We start from the raw sequence: 12,977 nt of genomic DNA on the forward strand, positions 1-12,977 counted from the left end.
TCTTGCACTACTGTTGTGTATTATATCATAGGTCGATTTAGTTGATGACTGATGATGATTTGGTTTAATATCACAAACTCCCCCTATCGGGAGGCTAGGATGGTGCCCCTTACAGTGGACTTTGTATCATGGATTTTAATGAACCTTGTCCTTAGTTTAACTCACCCCGAGAAGGGTTCAAATAGTCATAATTTCAACTTTTGCTGCATGTAACGATGCCCTAACCCTCTCGGCCAGTGGGTTAATAGAGGGTATTTATAATTTTGTTGATAGTCTGGTTTTCTGTAGGAAGTTGTGAGATGATGATAGAGGCATCAGTGTCTTCTTGCTCTGGATTTGGTGTTGTTGTTGTTGTTGTTGTTGTTGTTGTCGTTCCCTAGACTGTCTGTCCGAGCAGTCCCGTCTCCCCAAGGAAGGCCACAGCCGAAACTGGGTTTTCCCACAAATCCTTTATAGAGTGTATGTTGTGTTGTTTGCGTGCATGATTGTGTATAATGCAGTCTTCCATTATGTGTTGTATGGTATGGGGTGAAGTGTTACATCCTGGGCAGCTGTTCACAACACGGTCGTCCAGCCTCTTCTGATAGCTTAGAAGTGCTGGGTGGTGACCGCATCGCAGTCTGGCCAAGTGGACTCTGTCCTTTCGTGGGAGAGAGGATTCAGAAGGGTGGATATCAGGGGGTCTGGCATGCAGCAGTGTGTTGTCTTTCAGTGTGTTAATGGAGCGGTGAGTGATATGATTATGAATATGTTTCCGGAGGCTGGTATTTGGTGGTTGTGGAGGAAGAGAAGAGAGTATCTGTGCGTAATAAAGGTCTTTGGGTGTAGTTTTAATGTTTCTTGGTGTGTGTGGGTGTTCTGCTATGTAGTGTAGCGGGTGTGATGTGTTTGTGGTGGCTGCAGCAAGTGTTTGTGTGCCTCTCATGTCGAGGTGGTCCTTGACTTTGAGGACTTTTGTTTCATGGTGTAAATGGTCTGTAGGTGATGTATTTGTGCAGCCTGTAATTGTTTTTAGGGCTTTGTTTTGTATGATTTGAAGGGTGTTGTGGTGTGTCTCACTGAGATTAGGAGCCCATGCAGGACTCGCATAATTCATCACTGAGCGTATGCATTGTTTGTATATTGTTATATTAGTTTCTTTGTTTTGTCCAAATGTTGTTCCTGTGATTGACTTAAGTGCGTTAAGTCTAGGTGTGCATTTGTTTTTTATGTTTGTGAGGTGTTGTTTGAAAGACATGGATGTATCGTATGTTACACCAAGAATTTTCGGTGTGTTTGTGTGTGGTATTAGAGTGTTGTTGATGTAGAGATGAGGTATGTATTTGTGTTCTTTTGTCCAGTTGGTGAGAAGTGTTGCTGTAGATTTGGTTGGAGCTATTTTGAGTCTGTTTGTGATGAACCATGTGTTGAGTGTGTCAAGGTAAGGCTGGATTATTTCTGCAGCTTTGTCTGTGTTACGATGTGTGCATGTGATTGTTATGTCGTCTGCGTAGGAAGAGATTTGTATTTCTGAGGTGTCTGGCGTGGGTAAGTCATGCATGTATAGATTAAATAGTGTGGGGGATAGAACTGAGCCCTGTGGTACTCCGTTCTTAATGTTTCTGATGTGTGATGATTGGCCATTATATGACACGTAAGCATTCCTACCTGCCAGATAATTGGCCAGCCATCTTTTGGTGTTATTGTGCATGTCTGTGTTATATATTTTATTTGTTAGGTTGTGGCGGGGGATAGCATCAAAAGCTTTACTAATGTCTAATGTTATAAGAAGTGTTCTTTGGTGGGGCCTATCTGAATTGATGCCATCTAAAGTTCTTTGTGTGAGGTTTGTCAGAAGAGTGTTTGTGTAGTGTAGTGGCCTAAAACCGTGTTGTGAGTCAGCAAGGGGAATATGTGGTGTGACAAGCTTAAGTATTAGGCATTCAATGACTTTAGAGGGGGTGCAGAGAAGTGTGATTGGACGGTGCGATGTTGGGATTGTTGGGTCTTTGTTCGGTTTTGGAATGGTGATTATTTTACCATGCTTCCAGATGTCGGGTATAGTGTTGTGTGAATAGCTGTAGTTTGCAATGTTTGTGAGTGCGTGTATACCTTGTGGTCCAATGTGTTTTAGGTGGATGTTGCTTATGTTATCAGGGCCACAGGCAGATGAGTGCTTGAGACTATGTATTATGAGTTTTGTCTGACTGTCTATGAAGGGTATATAGTCTGAGTCTGTGGGAAAGTCTTTCTTACGTCGAATGGTGCGTCGGTCATCAGGGTGAGAAGTGAGATGGCTTGTCTGTGCAAAATGACGTATGAGTGCGTTTGCTTATTGTCTGTTTGAGGGTAGATTATCTGTTGTTGTGATTATTGCTGCGTGAGAGCGTGTAGTGTTACTGTTGGATAGTGTAATGCTGTTGAGTGTTTTGTACAATTTGCTGGTGTTTGTTTTGTGATCAAGTGTATTGATAAAGTTTTGCCAATTTTGTGTTTTTTGTTCATGTATTTTATTGGCAATCACAGTGTTTAGTGTTTGTATTTGGTCTGCTATGTTTTGAGGGATAGGTGTGGGGGTACCGTGTTTAAGTGTGTCACGTTGTCTGATGAGGCTTTGGATTTCTGGTGTGAAGTTGGGGTTGTGTGATTTTCTGGTGTGAAGTTGGGGTTGTGTGATTTTCTGGTGTGAAGTTGGGGTTGTGTGATTTTCTGTTGCCTCTAGGGATGTATCTCTTGTCTGCATTTTGTATGATTGTATTAAAAGTGTGCACAGCATTGTTTATGTTTGTGATTGGTGTACTGTTAAGTGTTTCAAAATGTTGTTCTGTCTCTTCAGTAAAAGCTTCCCAGTTAGCTCTCTTGTAATTGGTGTAAGTGTGTCTGTGGCCGACTGGGGTGCATCTTGTTTTGGCGGTGATGATGATTGGAAGGTGGTCAGAGCCAAGGGTTCCGACCACTCTCCATGATGTTGTTGGGGTTAGGCAGGGGGAGCAAAAGGTGATATCAGGAGAGGAGGGAGTGTAGAGGGCTTGGTGTGGGATATGTGTATGAATGTGTGTGTTGTTCATGATAGTCAATGAGTCAAACTGAGTCTGTATATCAAGCCCTCTGTCTGTGTCAGGGTTGTCAACATACCAGGCAGACGACTTGGCGTTGAAGTCTCCACCCATGATCAGGTTGGGGATTGAGGCTAGTTGGCTAAAATGAGGCCTGAAGGTGTCTGGAACTGTGGGGGATGATTGGGGGGGAATGTACATGTTAACTATTGTCAGTGTTGATTTGTTGCCTGTGCGGATTCGAATGGATTGGATTTCTGTTGTGTTATCTGTGGTAGGGAGGAGAATTTTGGTTGTGGCACTTAGTGTCCACAAAACAGATGGAGTGGTGGATCAGGGTGATGAGTCCACCGCCATAGCCGTCAGTTCGGTCTTGTCTGATGGTGGTGTAATTATGAAATGATGGTGTTTTGTGTGAGTGTCTTAGTTTTGTTTCTTGTAAAATTGCAACGTGTATGTTGTGTTGTTTAAGAAAGTGTTCAAGTTCATGTTTTTTCGTGTTAATACCGTCAATGTTGTGTTGTAATATGTTGATGTTGTGTGTTTTGTATGTGTTGTATGTTGCCGTTTGGGGTTGAGGTTGGGGTGGTAGTGGGGAAGGTGTAGGATCTGGGTCAGAGGGGGGGAAAGGAGAGATCGGGGACAAAGGAAGGGGAGTACTAATCGGGGGTAAGGGCAGAGGGAAATTGTGAGTGGGTGAGGGTGCTGGCTGTGGTTGGGGAGGTGGGAGTGGAGTTACTGGAGGGCAGGTAGAACATGTCCAAGTGTTTGTGTATTGGTTTGTGTCAGCAGGTGTTGTACAAGTGTGGTGGGCCCAGTTTTTGCACATATTGCACTGAACTGAGCCCATTGTCTGCTCGAAGTAATGGGTTTAGAGCATGTTGGGCATGTGTATTTTGTGGTGGGCCCAGGATTGCTCTCTACATCTCCAGCTAAAAGTAGAAGAAGAGGAGTGATCGCCGGAAAATCACCCCTCGGTGCAGAAAAAACGTAATATTGCATGTTGGGAAAAAGGATTGTGGTACTCCCCAAGGTAGGCGTAGCTCCTCTTGGGGATCGGTGCCACCTGCGTAGAGCCGGTGGCCAGGGGTGGATGCTGCCGTTTGGCCCCCAACTCTTGGGGTTGGGGGGTGGTCCCACGACGTAGACGCTGCAGCTCCAGGACCTGGATTTGGTGTTGTCAGTGCTGCTTGAGGGGGTAGGTGACAGGTGGTTATTGTGGGGTGTTGTGTAAATTTGGCAGTCTAGCTGTGTGTGATACTGTAAGGAGAACCTTTCTTTGGCAAACATGAGTTACATTGTATAATAGAATATAACTAATTTAATGCATTTTGGGTCATGTTCCTTTGACAACTGATGTAGGATTTGTTACATCAAGTCTGTGCTGCTTAGGTCTGGGTAAGTATTCAATCATTCCAGCTGGGTCCAGTGGAGGGGTTGGGAAATTTAGTTTATGTATTGTTTAGTATTGGTGCGTGTGGTTAGTACTAGGATGATATGAATTCCATATTGTATATTTAATGTTAAGGTTGCAGTGGATATTGTGGATTGGGGAGATTCATCTATGTTTTCAATAAGGTGAATGGTTTGTTGGCATTTCTGGGGCGAGGTGCCTATTAGTGTGGTATAGTTGATGTCTTTTACTCTCATGGGGCATTTCTTAGTAAAGGAGTCTTTGTCAGAAGATTTCAGGACCAAAAAGACTTAGTCCAAATCAGAGCAAAGTTGGTTAGCAGAGCTGTGTAGGCTTAGGAATGCATCATCTTGGTGGGGTCAGGATTCCAGTTATTGACTGTGGTTCTTGGGTCTGCTGATAACGCTGATGGCAGTTGGTATTACCATCTATGGGAGAGGGTAGGTAGCTGCTGTGGTGCTACCATTGTAACTTGTTCTCATTTTGGAGGCAGGCATCTTGGTCTTCCTCACTTGGAGGTATTGCAGGATGGGGCGGGAGTACAACAGAGACTTTGTTTTTGGGAGGGCTGTTGCTCCCTCTTTGTTGTTGTTGTTATCAGTATTGTGGATAGGAGGTAAGGGAACACGGGCTGAGGGAAATACTTTTATTCCTGACTAGTTTCGCCTGAAGAAGCCACTCAGGCGAAACTAGTCAGGAATAAAAGTATTTCCCTCAGCCCGTGTTCCCTTACCTCCTATCCACATTCGTCACAATGTATACACAGTTATCAGTATTCTTACTGCATTATGGGTGACAATACTGGGATTGGCTCCCCAGCCTAGTTAGGTTTGAGGAAGCCATGTATGCATTGGGCAACTTTTCTAGCTTCTTCCCTATGTAGGGTGAGTAGAGCATCCTTAAATAGGACTACTCAGCCACGTAAGCTGCTGCCAAGCAGTGCTACTCCCCATCCTTCCACAAGATGACTTTTGGGTCTACACCGCTTGAATAGCTGCCTAGTGTAGGCCTTATGGTCTCTTGCAGGTTCCTTCATTCTTATGTTCTTTTGTTTAGGGTTTCCAGAGATCACCACCTCTTGCCCCCAATGTTACACACCATCACTGCAGGAGTTATGGTTGTTGGTTGGTTGGGGATAAAGATTTATGAAATTTTTGGCTCGAAGGCCAAGCGCCGGAGCCGGTATGTTGGTTGGTTGGTTGGGGTGGGTGGGTAAATTGTTAGTGGGAGAGAGTAACAAACTGTCAGTCACTACCTTTACACTTGTCAACTCCCAGGTGGGGGCATGTCCTGAGAAGCACCAAGTGGAGATGGTGATGCAGTAGTTGGTTCTCTTTTCTAGGTTTCCAGAGTACAAGTATCACTTTAAGATCCTGCTGTCCTCTTAATAGGGGGAGATGAGGAGTTGGCGGACCTTAAAATGAAATTCTTGACAGCTACTGGATACCTAGGGGAATTGACCAACACTCCTTTATATATGGGAGGGACCAAGGAAATGTTACCTGCTCTGGGTTCCAGGTTTATTGTCAAGGCAATGATTAATCACGTATTTTTTCAATACATTTTTGAGAATATCTTATTCAGGATTTTCTTTTTTACAATCTAAAATGTTCAGGCTAATTCCTTCAGCACTAAAAAATATCAGTGTTATGATCATCATTACAACAAAAATCCTGAAACTTTTTCCATTCCAGGAATCCGGTCAAGTCAATGCTGGCTACAAAGAGACAGAGTTCCAGGTATGTAAATATGAAGTTAATCATATATATATACATAAATACATATACCAAGGCTTTTTTCCCCTTACAAGGGAGGTAGCCAAAAAGGAAAAGGCATAAAATCATTCCCACCCATTCCATCCCTGAATACACTCCACACCCCTCCACCCTCCCTCTTATCTTAGCACCTCCTGGATGAAGGGTATATATGTGTGTATATATATTATATATATATATATATATTATATATATATATATATATATATACTGTATATATCAGATCAAATTCTGTTGAATGCCATTCTGGAAGGTGTTTAGAGATGCTGTCACATTTATGGCCCATCTCAATTACTCTTGTATCAAGTGGCACTCTCTTTTATGCCTTTCTGATTATGGTCATGCTATCTTGTGCATTTCCATGGGAGCCCCTCAGTAGCAAAGTTAGACTGTTATAGACTGCAGTTTACCAGTGCTTCTTCTATCCCTGTGGACAATCTTGTGACATTATTGTTCATTCTTTTATTTCATGTGTTAGTGAAGGAGTTCACAGTCTTGCAATGAATAACAACCATCAAATTCACTTTGCTTTAGTATAGCATATGCCCACACAAACTTATTTGCTATAATGAGGCACTCCAGATTTTATTTTGCCCAAGAATGACTTTCATTCAACTCTAGACTAGACCTTGTGATTCACTACTAACAAACGCCCACAGAATACTATTCACACAATTTCTTAGATACTGAACCCTGTTCAGGGCTTGAAAAGCATCACAATACTGGAATGAATCACATTCTCCATTAAGCAAATGAATGTGTGTAAGGTCACAACATTACTCAGAGATTGAGGAATATGACCTATGCTCATCTAGGAGGCTAACAGCTGCCTATTCTAAGTGATCCAAGGTCATGGTGAATTATACATCTAACATGACCAACCTCGGTACCCAACATCTTATATTAGTACACGCATTACTAAATTAACATTAATGACCAAGAAATTTGGTATTAAATCATGTACCTACAATATAAACCCAAGAAAGAAACTCAAAACACAAATGAACAACACAAGCCTGCTTACACTTAGATTACCACCTAGCTATAAAACAATACCAAAACAGACCTGGCCCAGAAACAAACACTACACTTCAGATCCAGTTACCCAAGAAAGGGGACAAGTTATTTCACATGTTCAACATTAAGAAGCCTATGCCTCCTCTAAAGAAAAACTCCAACAACCTTCATTTCTAGTCTCCTCAGTGCAATGGCGTGGCCCATGGCTCGAAAGTCAAATCCCCTATCGAACTGTGGGAGGAGAGGCAGAAGCAGCTTAATGTGGCTGTCCTTGCAAAACTTCGTGAAGACTTCCACTACAGACCAGACAATTTCATCCTCAATCTCCTCATTGTCTCCTTCCAGTTCTACAAGAACTACAGCAAGTAAGTAAATTCTCTGGGAGTTGATGTGAAGAGCATGTAAGTGAGAGTGACAGTATATTCCCCCCCCATTTCCTTTCCTCCTCCTGACAGGGAGAAGATAGAGATCACAACAAACACCTGCAATCGGGAGGCATCCCTCAGCAGAAAGCTGACGTCCTCAAAGAGGCGGATCCTCTTCCAAGGAGGTTTTGAGGAGCAGGCTGGACAACATGTCCTCTACCAACCACTAGGGGAGGAGTACATGGAAGTCCCAACACCACTCCAAGTAAGTGCTACTGAAAATTTATTACCCATAGGTGATACTATCAGGTTGCATTGGTTGTGGAAATCCACAAGTTGCACGACTTAACCCCTTCTATATCAAGTGACACTTTCCTTTTTCTTTGCCTACAGTCAGGCTATTCTATTCACTTCCACAGTATCATCTGCATTAGAGGGGTTAAGGGCATAACTTGATCCACCCTAGACTGGAATATGCAGCAAGTTAGATCAAGAATATACCAAGAATTGGAACAAAAATTGTTCCCACCCTAGCACTGTATAAAGGTTTTAAAAAACTGGATATTCCCTCATTAAAATACTTCTTTGTCCAGAAGGACAGTGTAGTGAAATGGGATAGAATAAGTAGTCATGGATACAGCTGGTAAAGTCCTGGTACCTGACAGATAAAGAAAAAATAGCTTTCCATAGAAATATATTAACCTTTGGAACAAATTAAGAGAAAATTATGATATACAAAGTATGAATGCTAAGTTTGGGAGATTGAGACTAAACTCCAAAGTAGATTTATTTTCTTGTAAATTACAATTAGGTAAATACATGCAAACTAGCTCTAATCCCTGAATGATCTCGTTTCAGGTGTTTGTTGTGCAGGATAACGTGGAGATTTATCCTGAAAGCCAGTTTGACGATTTACAACAGATGAACTATTCAGAGATAGATGGACCTGCCTACAGATTTTGTGCAGAGTTTGCTAAAAGACACCCTGGTATGTAGTAGTATAGTCTAGGATTCTCCACTTTCTGCCTGTCTTTGTCACTCACTCTCCATCACAAGCATAGCTCCCCTTCCCTTAAGATACAACTAGGTAAATACTTGGCTAAACTCACTCACTCACTAACACACACAGCTTTAAGAGGATGTGAAGAAATACAGTTTTCCATATATAAATAAATATGTGGAATAGCTTAGGTGATATAGCCCAAGCTCAAACAATATACAAGTTCAAATCTAAATATGATAACTGGAAATAATTTTTTTTATGAAGTTAGGACTGTACATGAATTTGAGTCTAGGTATGTTAGAAGATTAGAAAATAGAAGAGACCCAACAAGCGTTGTTCCTTTCCTGTATACTACAATTAGGTAAACACACACACACACACACAATTGAATTTAAAAATAGTTTAGATAAAATGAGATATGAAGACGGGACCCCACGAGCATAGCTCCCCTTCCCGTAAAATACAACTAGGTAAATACAACTAAGTAAATACACAAGGACAGAAGAAACCAGGGAGAAGGAAGAAAATTAAAAGTGGCCTATACCAACATTGACGGACTAATTTCAGGACTGAACGAACTCAATGATTATCTGTTAGAAGCAAAACCAGACATAATGGGAATTGTAGAGACTAAACTAAGAGGTGAAATACCATCCATTGTTATTGGACAAGGTCTATACAATTACTGGATAAAAAACAGGGACAAGAAACAGGGAGGGGGAATCATGCTCTTGGCCAAGAAAGACCTAAAGGTGACAAAAATTGCAGAGGGCAAAGGTAATGTTGAACTGATCATGATAAAAGTCGAAGGCAAGAATATGAAAAGCAGAAAGTTTGTGGTGACCTATGTGCCTCCAAAAACGAATGCTTGGAAAGAAAACGAACATACAAAAATGCTAGAAGATACAAGAAAATCACTAAATGAGATACTAATGGGTAAGGATAATCTGATAATTATGGGGGATTTCAATTGCAAAGAAATTTGTTGGGACAGCATGACAGTGCAAGGAGGAGATGACTCGTGGGGCAATGTACTGCTAGACATGACCATGGAGTACACAATGACCCAATGGGTCCGTGAAAACACAAGGTACAGAAACAATGAAGAGCCATCGAAACTAGATCTAATATTTACAACAGAACCTGAAATAGTGGATAAAGTCCAGTACGAGACACCAATTGGAAAGAGTGACCATGTACTCATCGAAACTGTACTAAAGGAAGAAATAGACATGGAGAGGAACGAAAAGCATAGGAAAGGTAGATTGATGTACAACAAAACAGACTTTGCAAAACTAAAGACATTCTTCCAGAATGCAAACTGGGAAAAATTTTATAGGGAAGAGACAACAGTGGAAGAGAAATGGAATATATTGATGGATAATTACAATGAAAGGGTAAACAGGCATGTACCAAGACAAAAGCGAGAGAGTGAGTACATTAAATGTTGGTTCAACAAAAGATGCAGTGAGGCAAAAGACAGAAGGGACAAAGCTTGGAAAAAGTGGAGAAAAGACAAAAAACAAAGCAAATGGCAAATTTATATAAACTGTAGAAATGAGTATGTTAATGTGAGAAGAGAGGAAAAAAAGGAACCATGAGAAGGATATTATAGACAAATGCAAAGATCAACCCAAGCTATTCTATCGGTATGTGAATGGTAAACTTAAAACCAAACAGGAATTGGTGAAACTATGCCAAGGAAATATAGAATACACAGAAGATTTAGAGATGGCCGAAGTCATGAACAATCACTTTAAATCTGTCTTCACCAGAGAGAAAATACAAAATTGGGACGTAGATAATAACAAGCAATCTCCCCACATGAGTGAGTTTACAACATCACTAAAAGAAATATCAGAACATCTATCAAGACTGGACGTCAGAAAATCACATGGCCCGGATGGTATTGCAAATTGGATTCTAAAGGAGTGCAAAGAAGAACTAACAGACAAAATACACATCTTAATAAACAGCTCACTCAAAGAAGGAAAGATACCCAAGGACTGGAAAAATGCTAACATTGTACCAATATATAAAGGAGGAAACAAGGAAGAACCCACCAACTATAGGCCAGTATCACTAACAAGCACTATAGCCAAAATTTGTGAGAAAATAATCAAGAATAGATGGGTAAAACATCTGGAAGACAACAACATATTAAACCCAAGACAATTCGGGTTCAGACAAGGAAGATCATGCACCACAAACTTAATATGCTTTTACTCAAGACTAATAGACATAGTGCAAGAAAGAAATGGATGGGCTGATTGTGCATTCCTAGACTTGCAAAAAGCCTTTGACAAAGTACCACACAGAAAATTACTAAAAAAACTGGAACACATAGGAGGAATACAAGGAAACCTACTAAAATGGATGGAGGACTTTCTGACTGGTAGAAAGATGAGAGTAGTGCTCAGAGAAAAATATTCAGATTGGAAAGAGGTGATCAGTGGAGTATCGCAAGGATCTGTACTGGCACCAATAATGTTTGCTATCTATATGAATGACATGGACGAGGACGTGAACTGCTACATGAGCTTCTTTGCTGATGACGCCAAACTGTTAAGGAAAGTAGAAACTGATGAGGACTGTGAAGCACTGCAAGAAGACCTAAATAGGGTATGGAACTGGAGTCAGAAATGGGAAGTGGACTTTAATACTAAGAAGTGTAGCATAATGGAGTTTGGAAAAAGCAAAAACAGAATATCAGGAAAATATACAATTGGAACCAAGGAAGTAAAGAAAGTAGGATCCGAAAAAGATTTGGGTGTAATTATCACGAACGACTTGTCCTATGATATACATACATATATATACCAAGGCTTTTTCCCCCTTCCAAGGGAGGTAGCCAAAAAGGGAAAGGCATAAAAACACTCCCACCCATTTCATCCCTAAATACACTCCACACCCCTCCCGCCCTTCCTCTAATCTGAGCACCTCCTGGATGACGGGTCATCCCTGCACCCTGCCCACCGCCCTGGGTCAGAAGCAGTGTCGCAAGACACAGTACATCCACAGCAAGGCCGCTTCATTTAATCGGCGCCCCCCCCTCTCCGTCCCCCTTTGCATATAAGGCGAGGACGGGGAGAAATCCCTTCGGGCTGCGTCAAAATTTACTCACACATACTACCCCACCCCCCACCCCCCCGCCCATTCCTCCTCATGCAGTCACATCATCATCCATATACAACCATTCTCCACTCACCTCTGTCTTCCGTCCTCTCCCTTCCTTCCTCAACAGACATTCCCCTCTTCCCCAAAGCCCCCTTCACCCCATCCATCCACCTCATCCTAGGACGTCCCCTCATGTTCACTCCCTCCACATCTGCCTTCCATACCTCTTTTACTAGTCTTTCTTCACTCATTCTTTCCATGTGTCCAAACCATCCTAATATTCTTTCATCAACCCTATCTCCCAAATCCTTTTTCACCCGTTCTCCTCCTCACCTCCTCATTTCTCACTCTATCCAGCCTAGTAACCCCCACCATACTTCTCAGACACCTCATCTCAAACTCCTTCTCTCTTCTTCTCTTATGTTCCACGTTTCTGCCCCATACAGTGCTGTTGGCACAATCACTCCTTCATACAGTCTCCTCTTCGCATCCATTCCCAAATGTCTATTCCTCATTACACTCTTTAAACCACCAAGGCATTAACTCGCTTCTCTCAATCTACATTCTACCTCCACCTTCACTCCACCTTTTCCTGCTACACTTGCACCTAAGTATCTAAAACTATCCACTTCCTCCAGTCGCTCTCCCTTAATGTTCACTTCCAGTCTACTGCCACTTTCACCCCTTGTACATCTCATCACCTTACTTTTTCCCACATTTATCTTTAGCTTTCTTCTATCACATACTCTCCCAAACTCTGCCACCAGCTTCCTCAATCCCTCCTCTGACCCTGCCACAAGCGCAGTGTTGTCCGCAAACAACAGCTGGCTCACCTCCCACTTTTCTCCATTTTCTTTAACCATCTCCAATCCCTGACTCACTACCCTAGCATTCACCTCTTGCACCACCCCATCCATGTATAAGTTGAACAGCCAGGGCGACATAACGCATCCTTGACGAAGTCCCACCTTTACTTCAAACCACTCACTCTCTCCATTTCCAATCCTAACACATGCTCTACTACTCTCATAAAAACTCTTAACAGCTCCCAAAAGCTTTCCTCCTATCCCATAAATCTGCATAACCTCCCACAGTGCCTTTCTGTCTACCCTATCATAAGCCTTTTCCAGATCCAAAAAAGCCCAAAAAACATCCTTCCCCTTTCCTATAGCTTTCTCACATATCTGTCTTACCACAAAGATCTCATCTACACAACCTCTACCCGTCCTAAATCCACACTGTTCCTCACCA

At 42.1% G+C, this 12,977-nt stretch overlaps 2 protein-coding genes across 4 annotated transcripts in view; one reads left to right on the forward strand and one right to left on the reverse strand.

Moving 5' to 3' along the window:
• The window catches only part of r (carbamoyl-phosphate synthetase 2, aspartate transcarbamylase, and dihydroorotase rudimentary), a 147,393-nt gene that overhangs the window by 59,873 nt on the left and 74,543 nt on the right, over positions 1–12,977 (reverse strand). The window lies entirely within an intron of this gene.
• The window catches only part of LOC143040632 (uncharacterized), a 39,247-nt gene that overhangs the window by 14,985 nt on the left and 11,285 nt on the right, over positions 1–12,977 (forward strand). For both annotated transcript variants that reach the window (XM_076211811.1, XM_076211812.1), the window contains exons 3-6: positions 6,144–6,188; positions 7,419–7,606; positions 7,697–7,871; positions 8,465–8,594. In XM_076211811.1, the coding sequence (XP_076067926.1) occupies positions 6,144–6,188; positions 7,419–7,606; positions 7,697–7,871; positions 8,465–8,594 (538 nt within the window). The remainder of the gene's footprint in view (positions 1–6,143; positions 6,189–7,418; positions 7,607–7,696; positions 7,872–8,464; positions 8,595–12,977) is intronic.

This window comes from Oratosquilla oratoria, chromosome 29 (genome assembly GCF_046742065.1).
Source record: "Oratosquilla oratoria isolate Oo_2021 chromosome 29, ASM4674206v1, whole genome shotgun sequence".
In the NCBI taxonomy this organism is placed as follows: Eukaryota; Metazoa; Arthropoda; class Malacostraca; order Stomatopoda; family Squillidae; genus Oratosquilla; species Oratosquilla oratoria.